The sequence below is a fragment of the Gopherus flavomarginatus genome, chromosome 9, assembly GCF_025201925.1.
Source record: "Gopherus flavomarginatus isolate rGopFla2 chromosome 9, rGopFla2.mat.asm, whole genome shotgun sequence".
NCBI lineage: Eukaryota > Metazoa > Chordata > Testudines > Testudinidae > Gopherus > Gopherus flavomarginatus.
Window position 1 is genome coordinate 80,437,195 of NC_066625.1, and position 14,914 is coordinate 80,452,108.

The 14,914-nt window shown below is 49.9% G+C and overlaps 1 protein-coding gene across 1 annotated transcript in view; it reads left to right on the forward strand.

The window, feature by feature from the left end:
- The first annotated feature begins 6,793 nt into the window (after window positions 1–6,793).
- Window positions 6,794–14,914, forward strand: part of ST8SIA2 (ST8 alpha-N-acetyl-neuraminide alpha-2,8-sialyltransferase 2) — a 39,821-nt gene continuing 31,700 nt past the window's right edge. Inside the window, exon 1 of the mRNA XM_050967414.1 lies at window positions 6,794–6,894. Coding sequence (XP_050823371.1) covers window positions 6,794–6,894 — 101 coding nt within the window. The remainder of the gene's footprint in view (window positions 6,895–14,914) is intronic.

Here is a 14,914-nt window from a genome sequence, read left to right on the forward strand (position 1 = left end):
TGTCGACAATAAAGGCAGGGGAAAAGAAAAAAGTCTCTTATTGGGGTGGAGGGTTTTTGTGGCCGAAACCAGGCATTTTTCCGGACAAAAGGCACATTGCAGTGTGTACGCTCTCACTGTTTTGTCACCAAAAGGCAGTTTTTGGCCACAAAACTTTGTAGTGTAGACAAAGACATAGACAAGAGTAAGGCTGAAGTGTGTAGGCTCAGGGTAAGCAGGGAATAGAACAAGTAACTCTTGTGCTTTTTCTACAGCAACATGATCTATGAAAGGCTCCTTTGTTTTAGCTCTATGTAAGGAAAATTTGCAAATGCAAATTTCTAGGGAACTCTTTGACTGCTTCCATGAGCCTGTGGAGCTGACCCTGGGTTTAAACGTAGTGGATTTGCTCCCTTTGACTGTGGAGGTTTACAAGGGTCGATGAAAATGCAGCAAGAACCAACATTCTTTAAAGTTAAAGCCTCCTCCCGCTTGTTTCCTTCTCTTTCTCACTGCCTTGGGCACCTCTGTGACCCTGTGCTCATCAAGCAGGATCAAAACATTCTCAAGGTCATGCCCCCACTGAGAGAATGCTCCCCGCCCACTACACACACACACACTGTCACCTGGTGGTTATAATGGATAATCCACCAAAGCATGACGGCAACTAAGGGGCAATGCAAATCTGGGGGTTTCAGTCAAATGCCATTAACGCTGCATTAAAAAACTTGACATCCGACAGTACTCAAATATGTTCCACCTTCCCAAATTGGAGGTGCTCTGTTAGAGATGCATAAACTGCCAGGCTATAATGGATTGGGTACAGTGCCAGCTGTGCAGATGCATTTGGAAATATCACTGCATTAGCATCAGTCTCAGATAACAGAAGGTACAATTGCCACACGTTTTCTACCTTTTCAGTTTTTTGTGTATGCCTAATTGAGGGGGAGGAGGATGGACCTTATCTCTTGTGACTAGTGGTGGCACAACTGAAACAATTGTTTTTGTTACCAGGTGGAAAGCTTTTCACATGCAAATTATCAATATCATTGCAACATAGTGTTTTTACTCATCTAAAACAGTTTAGCTGGCCGAAAGGAAAAAAAATAATAAAAAGAAAGATTATTCTTGTTTTATATCAAACATTTCGCTCTGACAACAGTGACTTGTACATGATGAAATGTTGGGATGGATCATCCCATTTTGCAATTTCCTATAGGAGAGAAAAAACAAAGGAGAATAATGGACAATTCTCTGTTTTAGACATTCATGCCAAACAACAGTCAAGTGGCTGTTTATGCAGGCTTTTTATTTTCTCTTTTTCCCCATCAGAGAAATTTAGTACATTTTTATAGTTGCGTATTTTGTTGTCTCTTCATTGTTTACAATTCCCTCTCAGAGGCTGGGAAAATCAGGTCACGTTCCCTACTGATTCCGTCCTTTGCTATTGATTTTTACTTCCAGAAAATCCTAATAGAGCTTGAAATTAATACAATTTAATTCTGCGCTCTCCATTTATTTTGTGCCAATGAGGATCTTCTCTGCTGTTGCACAGCTCTAGGTGTAGAGAATATGGCAGAGGTCGACTCCTGAGGACAATAAACACTAGGAAGAGGAGTGTGTTGATACTTTATACTCTCCATCCCAAGACAGTGAGGATCATTTGCTCCAGCCCAGTGAACTAGGTATAAATATTCCTCTCTTGGATGGTTCATCCAAAAGTGGAATTTAGAGGGCCAGATCCTAATCTGGAATAAATCAACCCAGTTCCCTTGATTTTAACCTGCATCAGATTACCCCAACTGAGAATCTGGCTCGATATGTCTTGCCTCTTAAGTGAAGAACACACTTCTAGACCCATGTGCCAAGTCATCCAATGATCTCAAAGCACTTTGCAAGCAGCACAGTATTTCTGTGAGGTGAGTAAGTGTTGTTTTGCTTATAGTTAAACTGAGGCACAGTTTGAATGACTTTGTCCAAAGTCAAACAGTTCTGGAAAAAGAACCTAGGTCTCCTGGTTCCTGGTGCCTTGCTCTGCTCACTGGAAGGCTGCTTAGGCATGATTAGGTATGGATCCATTCACCAACCAAAGATGCAATGGATTCTTTCTGCAAGAGTGTGGTTTATGCAGAAGTGAGCTCTGCTATATATTACAAGAGCCTTCAGGAGAAGATTGGGGACACTGAGCCTTGCCAAATCTGCACTGCTGCTTCCTGCTAATGAACTTGTTGGGGAGGAACAGACACTTCCTGCCCTGTGGGAGATGTTTCACTTTTTCAGAAGGCCTGAGGCTTTCACTGGAGGAAGCGCCTGGAGGCAGGTTATAGTGTTGATAATGAGGCTATGAAAGGTTGTGGCCCCCGTTAATATAGGCTTCCATTTGTCATGCCTGTTTGTCACGTCACCACACTGTTTAGCTGTATAAAATGGACTGTAAACTTTGTTCATTTGGGGCTGACAGCTATGATAAAGGTTATGTGCATTTTACAGCTTTGCAAATTTGAAGGAGAAAGGTCTTACTGCACAAGGACTTATCATTCATCATATTGCAGAAGACACTATTAGATCATTTTGTCTGTCCCTCCCCTGCCTGTTCAGGATGCCACTGCTTGGTAACTCCTGCTCAGGTTAAAGACTTGGATTTAGAATGCAGATGTGAAAGACACAGCTGTGTAGAGAGAGCAGAAGTTCTACATATTTAAAACCAACATCTCTCCTCAAGTTGTCGGTTAAGGTCCCTAGAGAGTTAACTGTTATTTCTTGAATCCTTGGAGCTATTGTATGGGAATTTGGTTAATGCAAATTGATATTTATAAAAGGTCAAAAGGAAATGTAAAAGTGTCTTTCCTTCCTTTTCCTTGCCTTCAAAGCAGCAAATGCAACATTGAATAAAGAAGTTGCTTTTGCCACTATGCAAAGATTATATATTTTTTTAGTACACCCAATTTTATTTAGTGCAGAATTCTAGGAATGGAGAATTATTCTCCAAATTACCAGAGGCAAGATGATATAATAGTCTTTTATTCTATTTCAGAACATATTACTCTTCCTTTACGGACTGTTTTCCATCGTTTGTGCTAATCTTTCTGCAACCTGTCTCGTAGAGGAGATATAAAATTGAGGCCCTGACAGTTTATGGATTTCAATCCTGCCACATTTGTGCACCTGCTTAATTTTAAGTGGGCGAGTAGTCCCAGTGGCTTCAATATGCAGTGTGACTAAGAGCTGCAGAATCAGGCCCATTGTTGGTGACGCACCTTGGGATAAATAGCATACCTTCAACATAGGGCATGTTAAACCCAAATCTTGCAACATCCTTTATGGGAGAGTCTCAGACTCCTCCAGAAGGACTGTGTGCAGGCTGAAATATACCGTACTATGGTCTGCATCTGTTCTACTGATTTTGTGCCTATATTCAAGGCTGCTGTACTTACACCTAACTGATGCAGTAAGTTCCCCAGATTTATGTCACAGCTGCATGGAGTTCTGTGACATTATGTGACTGTGTTAATCAGTTACAAAACAAGTCAGTAAATTGACTGGCTCCTGAACCCATGGAAATACAGGGAGCCAGACACCATCCTTCACCCAGGATATTAGCTCCCTCTCCAATACTGGATCCAATTCAAGTTTTCTCATAGGTCCTCATAGTCAACGCCTGACCACCTACAGAATGGTCTTTCCCGCTGCAGTGCTCCAAGAACACTCCATCAATAGGCATGAGGCAGCCGATGGCACCAAGAGCAAGATTCTGCAGAGTTCTCTGTGAAAGTACCTAACTATGGAGCTCCCTGGTACAGGACATCAAACTCAACTCACAGTGTGCTTCTTTCAGAGCCAGATTTTGTTTCCATTGCAGTCAATAGCAGGGCTCCCATTGACTGACTTAGTGGCAGCCGACCAAGACCCAGAGCAGGCATCTGTTTACACAAGCCTCTCCTTAGCAGAAGGGATGATTCTCCAGCCAACAAGCCCCATTCCCTAATAAAGTCCTCACCCAGACAGACAAACAGCCTATGGCGTATGACTCCTGCCATAAGTAGAGATAGAATCCTGCCCTCCTGCTCAGACCACTCTGAGGCTGTTCTGGTATTTAGCCAATGTGGCTGGCACACTCTAAACAGAAGGATCAGACAGGAGGGACTGAAGCACCATCTGGGGTGGAGCAGGCGGGGACCCTGAGGAACAGAGCTTCTGTACCACTAGAGATTTGCATAGCCGGGGAAAGCGCCTAACATGTGGTGTTCCTAAGACTCACAGGATGAGAGCTGCACTCCTGTTCCTCTTAGGAATCCCAGATGCCAGCCATCATACTATCCAGCCTCCCTCTCAAAACCCCTCTTCACCGCATGCACTACGGCCCATTTGTGAGGCTGGCCATGCTGCCCATTTCCTGTGGAGCCTCAAGATGTGGTGGGCGGAGAAGCCGAGGAAATGGAAATTGAAAGGAAAACGAGACTTTTTTTTCTGGATTGCTGCAGAGGGGAAATTATGGAGCTATTTCCACTACCACAAAGTCTTATTAAACCCAAAGGTCTTGCTAGGCTCCATTATGAATACTGTTTACAGGGTCTAAATCTACTGGATATGCTCTGTATATACAGAGGCACAGTGTCATTGCACTGGACTGGCCTATGCTGTATTTTAACCTATAAATGCACAGTATCTGATGGCTTGTTTCCCCTATTTACAATTATATTCAATTTCAAAAACCCAGCTCCCACAGGAGGCTATGAAAGGGCATCAGGTACAAAAAGAACCCCCCCACCCCCATCCCCTGCTGCCTCTTTAATATCAGCATCCAGTACTAGGGGAACACCCCATATGCCCCTGGCTACACACAAAAAATGGTGCCACTTGAACTATCCTGGTGTAGTTATGTTGGTACAGCCCTCCACATACATCCAGAGTGGGGGCCGTTATAGTGCATGTCATGTTTTATCAGTGTACCGTAGTCCCATATAACTGCATCCACATCAGGATTTGTACCAGAATCTCTCTATTAACAAAAAACTCACACCCCTACTCGACATAGCTATACCAGTACACAACTGAGTGTAGAACAGAAAATGGCAGTTCTCCAAGTGGTCCCATTTAATAGCCCTGTTTTGCTTAATAGTCGTCCTATTCAGGCTAAAGATGCTGTTTAAATATGTAATTAGTCTCTCTCTCTCTCTCTCCCCCCTTATTCCCCCCCCCCATCTGTGCCTCTCATATCTGCTGGATTATAATCCACTGCATACCTCTCCAGTTTGGTGGCAAGCGTAACACCAGATAGTTCACTGTTCTGTCCACAACCTTTAGATCAAGTGCAACAAGCCTGGGTTTGGACACAGCAAGCCAGCTCGGCCTTGGCTAACCCCATTGCATTACTGGCCCTTTTCCTCCATGGCAGGATCCATCCTGGAAACAGAGCCTCATAGATAACAGAGCTGGAAGGCAAGGACCTCCTGGGTCATTCTCTGGTCCAACCCCTCCTCCTCTTTCCCTCCTCCCACCCGCTCACACTCACACACACAACCCTGCTTGTGAAAGACATTGCAGCCCTTTCTCTCCAGCATAGAAACCAAGATTCTGGCTGTAGCTTGCAGCAGGTTACTGGGGCTGGTTGTGTGACAGGCACCTCTAGGTCTCTGGGAAGTAAAACTATTGTGTTCCTTTGCTGGTAAACACAATGGGCCAAATTAATCCCTGATGTAACTAGTGAGATTGAGTCACACCAGGACAATAATGTATTATTACAAAAGCAGCATCACACTTTTCAAATACTTATTTTCCCCGTATTATATATTAATACTAATAAGGAATGTTAATTATTAATCATATATTTTATGTTTATATAGTGCTCTTTATCCCAAAGGACTCCATTTAATGTATACAAGAAGGGGAAAGGTACAATCACTACTGTAATGAATGTGATTATAACAATCATCATTATTAATAGTATATTTTGTCCCAAACCTGCCACCAGTTGGCACTCCCTCCAATATATGCATAAGCAATTGTCCTACAAAAATTCCTCCAATGCCTATATTTATGTGTGCAGATTGTGTACACAGGAAGGCTGGTGCACACATCATTTTGTAGGTGCAAAATACTTCCATGGGCATTTTTGCCAGTACACATCTAGAGGGCTTGGCTATAAAATTTGGACCCCTGTGCAATGGGGTGCTGGTCCATGATCAGTGATAAGGGAGTACAAATAATAAGTAATTGAGTGCCTTTCATCTGAGGATCTCCTACCACTTAGCAGACATTAATGAATGAAAGCTCATCACACACCCCAGGCAGGGGTAAGTTAGTCCATCTTCTGTACAGAGCAGATCTCACATGGGTCCAGAGGTTCTGCCTGTGCCAGGGTACAGCACCTCCAATGCCATGAGAGGCGTGTGGATCTGCCCCACACTTGCGAAGGAGGGGGATGTTACAAAGCATTTGCCCCTGCCCACCTGCCCTTGTCTGTGTCAGGGGAGTGCAGGCAGGAGCTCAGTGCTGTCCCCAGGTGCTGGTCTGTGTGTCAGACAAACTTTGAGGGGGGGGAGGCAGGGAGGAGGGGGATACATTTCCCAGTCTGTCTCCTTCCCTCCCTCTCTCAGTGGCAGAGAGGGTGGGAAAAGCGCTCTCCTGTTCCTTTGCAAAGAGGGGACCGGGCTCTGCCAGCAGCCCCTGCCCACCCCAGGGCTTCAGGGAAGGGCGAAGCCGGCGAGTCGGGCAGGAGGTGGGGGCGTTTCTCGGGCGAGCCCCCGAGCTGCTGCCACTCCCGGGGGTTCCGCCCAGGACCCCAGCCGGCCGCCCCCCGCCCCGGTCAGGAGCCATGCAGCTGCCGTGCCGGAGCTGGGCGCTGGCGCTGCTCACCCTGCTCGTGGGCTTCCTCATCTTCGTGGACATCTCGGAGCTCGAGGAGGAGGAGACCGGGTAAGCGGCCCCGCACCCTGCCCCGCCGGGGAGCCGGCTCCGGGACGGGCGCTCGGGAGGCACGGCTGGCGCTGGGCTGGCTGCAGGGGCGTCGACTGCCCGGAGGAAAGGGGGTGCTCCGTGCTGGAGGGGATAGGGTGCCGGGGTGGGTGCTGGGGGAGGAGAGGGGTGCTGGGGTGGGTGCTGGAGTGGAGAGGGGTGCTGGGGTGGGTGCCGAGGTGAGTGCTGGGGGTGGAGAGGTGTACTGAGGTGGGTGCCGGGGGAGGAGAGAGGTACCGGGGTGGATACTGGGGGGAGGAAAAGGGTGGGTGCTGGGGGAGGAGAGGAGTGCTGGGGTGGGTGCTGGGGGAGGAGAAGGGTGCTGGGGGAGGAGAGGGTGCCGGGGTGGGTCCTGAGGGGAGGAGAGAGGTGGGTGCTGGGGAAGGAGGGGAGTGCTGGGTTGAGTGCTAGGGAGGAGAGAGGTGGGTGCTGGAGGGAGGAGAGGAATGCTGGGGTGGGTGCCTGGGGAGGAGAGAGGTGGGTGCTGGGGGGAGGAGAGGAATGCTGGGGTGGGTGCTGGGGGAGGAGAGAGGTGGGTGCTGGGGAGGAGAGAGGTGGGTGCTGGAGGGAGGAGAGGAATGCTGGGGTGGGTGCTGGAGGGAGGAGAGGAGTGCTGGGTTGGGTGCTGGGGGAGGAGAGAGGTGGGTGCTGGGGAAGGAGGGGAGTGCTGGGTTGGGTGCTAGGGAGGAGAGAGGTGGGTGCTGGGGAAGGAGGGGAGTGCTGGGTTGGGTGCTAGGGAGGAGAGAGGTGGGTGCTGGGGGAGGAGAGGAATGCTGGGGTGGGTGCTGGGGGGAGGAGAGGAGTGCTGGGTTGGGTGCTGGGGGAGGAGAGAGGTGGGTGCTGGGGAAGGAGGGGAGTGCTGGGTTGGGTGCTAGGGAGGAGAGAGGTGGGTGCTGGGGGAGGAGAGGAATGCTGGGGTGGGTGCTGGAGGGAGGAGAGGAGTGCTGGGGTGGGTGCTGAGGGGAGGAGATGACGGAGGAGAGAGGAAGGAGAGGCGGGGGGTTCAGGAGAGTTTCTTTGTCTGGCTCTCCGGGTCTCTTGCCTTTGCCGAGCTGGGAAGGGGGCGTGTTTCGCTCTCTTTTCTCAGGGATTGAGCAAGTGGGGAACGAGGGTCTCTGAGAGGCGAACAAGGGGCGCGGGGAGCAGGTAGCGGCCCGACTAGCGATGGGGGATGACGGCACCGGTACCGGCGGGATGGGGAGCGGGTAGGATGCCGATGTGATGGGAGGAGCAGGTGCCAGTCCGGATAGGGACGGGGGAACAGATCTGGTCCGGATGGAGCCTGGGGAGCCGGTACAGGTCCGGATGGGGACGAGGGGGACAGGTACCGGTCCAGATGGGGACAGGGGAACAGGTTCTGGTCCGGATGGAGCCTGGGGAACCGGTACCGGTCCTGATGGGGATGGGGGGAAGGTACCAGTCCGGATGGAGCTGGGGGAGCCGGTACCGGTCCGGATGGGGACGGGGGAACAGGTTCTGGTCCAGGTGGAGCCTGGGGACCCGGTACCGGTCCGGATGGGGACGGGGGAACAGGTTCTGGTCCGGATGGAGCCTGGGGAGCTGGTACCGGTCCGGATGGGGATGGGGGAAGGTACCAGTCCGGATGGAGCCGGGGGAGCCGGTACTGATCCGGATGGGGATGGGGGAACAGGTTTGGTCCGGATGGAGCCTGGGGACCCGGTACAGGTCCGAATGGGGACGAGGGGGACAGGTACCAGTCCAGATGGGGACAGGGGAACAGGTTCTGGTCCGGATGGAGCCTGGGGACCCGGTACCGGTCCGGATGGGGACGGAGGAACAGGTTCTGGTCCGGATGGAGCCTGGGGAGCCGGTACCAGTCCGGATGGGGATGGGGGGAAGGTACCGGTCCGGATGGAGCCGGGGGAGCCAGTACCGGTCCGGATGGGGATGGGGGGAAGGTACCGGTCCGGATGGGGACGGGGGAACAGGTTCTGGTCCGGATGGAGCCTGGGGAGCCGGTACCAGTCCGGATGGGGATGGGGGGAAGGTACCGGTCCGGATGGAGCCGGGGGAGCCGGTACCGGTCCGGATGGGGATGGGGGGAAGGTACCGGTCCGGATGGGGATGGGGGGAAGGTACCGGTCTGGATGGGGATGGGGGAACAGGTTCTGGTCCAGAGGGGATGGGAGCAGAGAAAGCCCAGTGTGAAATGTGCAGGGGTTTCGCGGTGGGGCTGGGGTTCTCTGATTAACTCCCTGTGCGCCCGCCATTCCTGCCCTGGACCCGTCTGTGTCTTGCTCCGAAGGCTCCTCCCTCCTCCACTCCAGCATCAGGTTAGCAGCTCCCTGCCGTGAGCAGGGTGGGTCTCTTGTAGCTGCTGGCCTGGGGACTCTGCCAGGTGACCGCTGGGTGTGATTCCATCCCATAATAACCATGAAAAGGCCAAGCATTCTATGGGGGCACAGAGTGGGGATGGAGGGGACACCTTATAAATAGCTCCAGATTTCTGTTAACCTGCAGAACTCACTGCTGCAGGCAGCATGGCGGCAAAAGAGTCACAGTAACACCATCCAGGCTGAAATGACAAGGGTCCCCTCACTCCTGTTAGGAGCAGGGAAAGATTTCCTGTCCTCCTTCCCAGCACAAAGAGTGCCTAGCACACCACTGGCTGCATAAAAATAAATTCATTATTCCCCTTCATGGTTTTATTACTACATTATACCGGGTGCATTTCCTGGTGCTGAGGGCAGGAGGGGTTACAGAGGGCAATAACTCTCCTTTGAGTCACCAAGAGACAGGGATATTGACCGAGGTGGACCATTGCTCTGGTCTGGTTTGGCAGCTCTTATGAAATAAGAAAGCTGTTGCAATGTATTTAAAAGGTGGCTTCTCTTCCCATCAGTTAGCTCTAATCCCCCCTCCAAGTTTTCCTCTCCCTTTGTCTTTCTCCACCTCTCCTCTTCTCTCTCGCCCAGCTTCTAACCCAGAGGTCGGCAACCTTTGGCAAGCGGCTCGCCAGGATCAGCACCAGGCTAGTTTGTTTACCTGCCACGTCCGCAGGTTCAGCCAATTGCAGCTCCCACTGGCCGCGGTTCGCTGCTCCAGGTCAATGGGGGCGGCGAGAAGCAGCGCAGGCCCAGGGATGTGCTGGCCGCTGCTTCCCGCCGCTCCCATTGGCCTGGAGCAGTGAACCGCAGCCAGTGAGAGCTGCAATTGGCTGAACCTGCGGACGCGGCAAGTAAACAAACCGGCCCGGCTCCCCAGAGGGCTTACCCTGGTGAGCCACATGCCAAAGGTTGTGGACCCCTGTTCTATCCCCTTGGGGTCTGTCTCATTCACACTTGCAGGCACCTCTGCAGAAAACCATCTTATAGAATTACTGATCAGTCATAGTTTTCATTAGAGATTCTCTGTGCCCCTCCATCCTCATCCCCCCCAAACACAGACCTCATTCTTATGTACATTTGGATGAAAACTGGACACTTGTTACTGAAGGATCCGTATCCCCAGTCTGTGGCATCTGAGTTTGTTGCTGTGGAGAGGAGGACAGGCCCTCAAAGGAGGGATTGCATATGAATCCAGGTGCAGAAGAGGCAGCAGAGTCTAGAAGGGTCCACCTGTTATCAGGTGATGGCCTCTCTGAAACGTGTTTGCTGGTCTCCGCCCAGTTGTTCATATACTGCTAAACACATCATCTAAACAGACAGTCTGCCTTCCCCCCTAGTTGGTGGCCCCTGCAAGGAGGCCAAGGACTGAATGGTCCTCCGAGGTTCATCTGCATAGTTGTCTTTAGACTGTAAATGCTACAGGGCATGAACTGGCTCTTTATTACATGTTTGTACAGGGCCTTGCTCTAAGAGGTCCCAATCTCTGATTGGAGCCCCAAGATGCTACCACAATTCAGGGCAATGTAGTGAAGTTGTTACTGTTTTTTCTGCACCTGTTCTGGGGATACAATCTTGGCTTTCAGACTCAGGGCTGTGTGACTCCAGCATCTTTTGGAGACACGAGGCCCCACTGCTGGCCCATGTCACCTAGTCCATGCTCACAGGGATTGGGCTATGAGGCTGTTTAATTATGGTGTAGACCAGGGGGTCTCAGCTGGGAGTCATGACTGCTCGGTGGGTGCGGGAGGTCACAAGGTTATTACATGGAGGTCACGAGCTGTCAGCCTTCACCCCCAAACCTCGCTTTGCCTCCAGCATTTACAATAGTGTTAAATATTTTAAAATGTGTTTTTAATTTAGAAGCAGGGTCATGCTCAGGGGCTTGCTGTGCGAAAGAGGTCACCAATACAAAAGTTTGCGAACCACTGGTGTAAACATTCGGGCTTGAGAGGAGGCTCCCTTGAGGAGGGAAGGTCTCAGAGCCCAAGCTCCAGCCTGAGCTTGAATGTCTAAAAACCAATTAAACAGCCCCATAGCCTGAGCCCCACAAGCCCGAGTCAGCTGACATGAGCCAGCTCCAGGTGTTTCACTGCAGTGTAGACATACCCTAAATGCATACAAAGAGGAGAGATTAGCTGCAAATGTGCAAAATAGAAGGGGGACAGCATAGAGAAACAGAATGTTTCAAAGTTTTCCAACAGTGCTTAGTGCATCTTTGAGAGCAAAGTTGCTCTAAATTAGAGATGGCAGGAAGCTGGATTTGCATCCAGATCTGCATTTCAACTCCCCACATTTCAACCCCCAGGTTGTGTTTCAGCCCCACTCCTCTGCTCTCAATCCATTCCTTTCTCTTTGTTCAGCTTTCTTGGCCTATTGAAATGAAAGCACAGTCTGACATGTGTCCTCTGGAAGGACCAAGTAACCAAATCAGGGCTGTCTCTATTCCCCTCCTGTCTTTCTTTGGCTTAGACATGCTCCTTGATTATTTCAAGGAGAAGAACAGCTTGCCCACTTTTACACATGCCCTGGGGCCATGCATCCTGTCCAGAAGAAGATGGCTCATATGGGAAGGGGGTTGGGTGGGAGGGGAACAACCTTCTTGTCTCACCCTCAAACACTGGGAAGTCTCAAGCATCCCAGTAAAAGAACGAATGGATAAAATGCTCATTAAATGCAAAGTGAAAGGTGTGAATATAATTGGCCAGGTGACAAAAAAAATCAGGCTGTTTCCAAGGACAAGAAGTCCTCAGCATCACAGTCTACAGAGTGAGAGCTAAGGAGCAGGGGTGGCTGGAGCTACTGAAGTGTGACAAATGTTTCAGGGAAAGCCAGTCACTAGATTTGTTTGTTTCTCAAGCAATCCTTCTTGCTGCTCCACATATTATTAGCCACCCCACCTTCCTGCAGATGGGGACAAACTGAGGCAAAGAATTAAAACAGAGGGCGTCAGTGCCAGGTTTAGAATTCAAGAACTACTTGCTGCCAGCACTGTGCTCAGCCCATCAGCCCATCCCTCTCTTTCTCTTCCACGTGGCCTGTACACTGTTTTTGTAGCAGTATCACTAAGTCCATTAGGGGTGGGATTTGTACCAACAAGTTATATTGGTTCAACCCCCTACCGTGGCCCCAGGATCATTCATTTAGTGAGATAATAGTTTCCCTCCTTGTATGTGGATAAGCTATGCCTTTATAGTGGTAGACCTGTGTCCACATTAGATGGGTTGTACCACTTTAGCTATACGGGCATAGTAAAAGAAGTGCAACTTTTGTGGGTAGGCAAGTCCATGCACCTCTCTCTGGTATGGTGCCCTTATGAAGCATTGGCATTTCAAATTGACTTTGGTCCTTAGTTTTCAAAGATGTGCTTCATTCCAGCCTACTGGAACTTTAATCTTGTGGAGACTTCCTTCCTGTAGGTCCCTCTGTGCTATGCCCTTTGTTTCCCCTGAAATACTCAGGGCAAAGTTCCCTTGTAAGGCATCCCTCTAGAACACACCTTGGGGAAGCTGTGAAGTGAGCATGGCTGTTTTCTTATTCACCTTAGCCAGGGTGGCGTGGTGGGAAATAATTGCTCTGTCCCTCTGCCTCTCACTGCAGGGAGAGACAAAGACTGGTGGAATAATTATTGTCAGTTACTGAGAGTGAAAACGTGGTTCCCTTTGTGAAGTTTAAAGGGACAGTGTCCCCCAGCCAGTTCTGCAGGGATCCCTCCCTGCCCTGATTATCCATCACAGCCATTAAGAGAGCCCATGCCCTTGCTGACACCAGGTGACTTCATCAATAAGCATCCTGGTGCACACTTGACACTGAGTCATGCTTAATACATATTAACACTTTCTCTGCTGGACCAGACTGCATGCCTCTCAGCCTCCGTTCTAGAGAAAATATATACTACTCTTTCAAATGAATGGTGTTGCCAGTGATTTTTGGCCAGCTTGGAAAATTGAGGATGGCACGCTACTCTTCGCTAATGTGACTTAAAAGTCCGATTGAATCCCTCACTTCATCTGGATGTGCACAGAGTAACAGCAGCCTGTAGTGCCCATTTCCAGGACACTGTGGCTTTTCCTCTAAGCTGGCCTCTCCCAGCCATGCCTCCTGGCTGGATTATTGGAACCCTGCCCTTGATCCAGCTTCTGGAAGCTGTAGCGGCTGAAGAACGCAGTGGCACCTCACCCTTTAACTGGTGTGGGTTTCTACGCTTACTTACCAGGTCTGTACTCTCTTTTGGTTACTTCTTCAGCTGGAAGTGCAATGCAAGGTATTGCTGGTGAAAATGTTTAAACCCTGGGACCCCATTACTGCCTCCTTATATGCAGACGTGTGTCTGCTACCACTGTCTGGAACTCAGCTTTCCTGGTTCAGTGGCAGAGGGTTCTCAGTTGAGAGTTCCCCTCACAGTACAACAGATCCTCAGCCTGGCCAGCTTCAGATCTCACAGCAGGACTGTGGCTGGCTTCTGAATGCTCACTGAGCATTAACTGGTGCTCTGCCATTGCTTTTGCTTTTGTTTTCCGTTTGCGGTTGTAGGGCAGAAGAAACAACAGCAGGGGCTTCTGGGGTCAGTTATGATGGCTGAATGTTTGTATACTTTAACTTCATTGTGTTGACAAGTCTGGAGTGACAACCTGATGGCCCGGAGGATCTCTCACCGTGGTCCATGGAGCACTCATGGTCTGCTTAGGTCTTCCAGGCACTCTGATCTGCAGCTTCTGTCTCGGAGGTGAAGCACCTGTCACTCTTAGAGTGATGTTTCCTCTAGTCCTGTCCAAGTCTCTCTCAGGGTTTTCAGGGGATTTTTTTACCCAAGTAAACTAAAAAAAACCAAAATAACCCGTCTCTCTCCGAACTCTGTGTGGCTGCTTCTTGTCTTCCTTTTCTGGGTGTTTCATTAGTGTAAATTCAGCTGTGATTAAGTAAGAGCAAATGTGGGGATCAGGCAGAGGTGTTTTGCTCCAAAAAGAGCCAACGCTTCTATTGAAAGAGCTGCTGTGAGATAAATGAGGAATAACACAGTGGCTGTATGCATAGATGTGTGGTGATGTGAAATGTGTGGATAACCCCAGTTCCTGAGGCCTGCTACTGCTTTTACTATAAAACAGTGATAAAACAAGAGTAATAATGACTGATAAGTATCAGAGTGAAGCCGTGTTAGTCTGGATCTGTAAAAGCAGCAAAAAGTCCTGTGGCACCTTATAGACTAACAGACATATTGGAGCATGAGCTTTCCTGGGTGAATACCCACTTCGTCGGATGCATCTGACTGATAAGTCATGCCCCATTGCCATTATATTGGGCCTGTGGGTGGATCTGAAACCTGACACTTCAGAGATGCCTCCTTTTTTATCCATCTAACGCACTGCTTTAAAACAAGTTAAAAAGAGACAGTAAGATAGTTTTAGGAAGAGAAAGAGTCAAGAACCTAGAACCAAGATCGCCTGGGTCTGGGTGCTCAATAAAGGCCAAGACAGATACCAAAGGAGATTGAGATAACCCATAATAAGTGCTGCTCTGGTTGCACCAAGTGCCATTTTCCCATCTGTTGGTTCTTTGGGTTGCATGTTTGAAAGCAGTGGAAAAGGGGCTTTGCTGCATAACTCCCATCACCATCAATGAAAATGGATCCCAGCGTC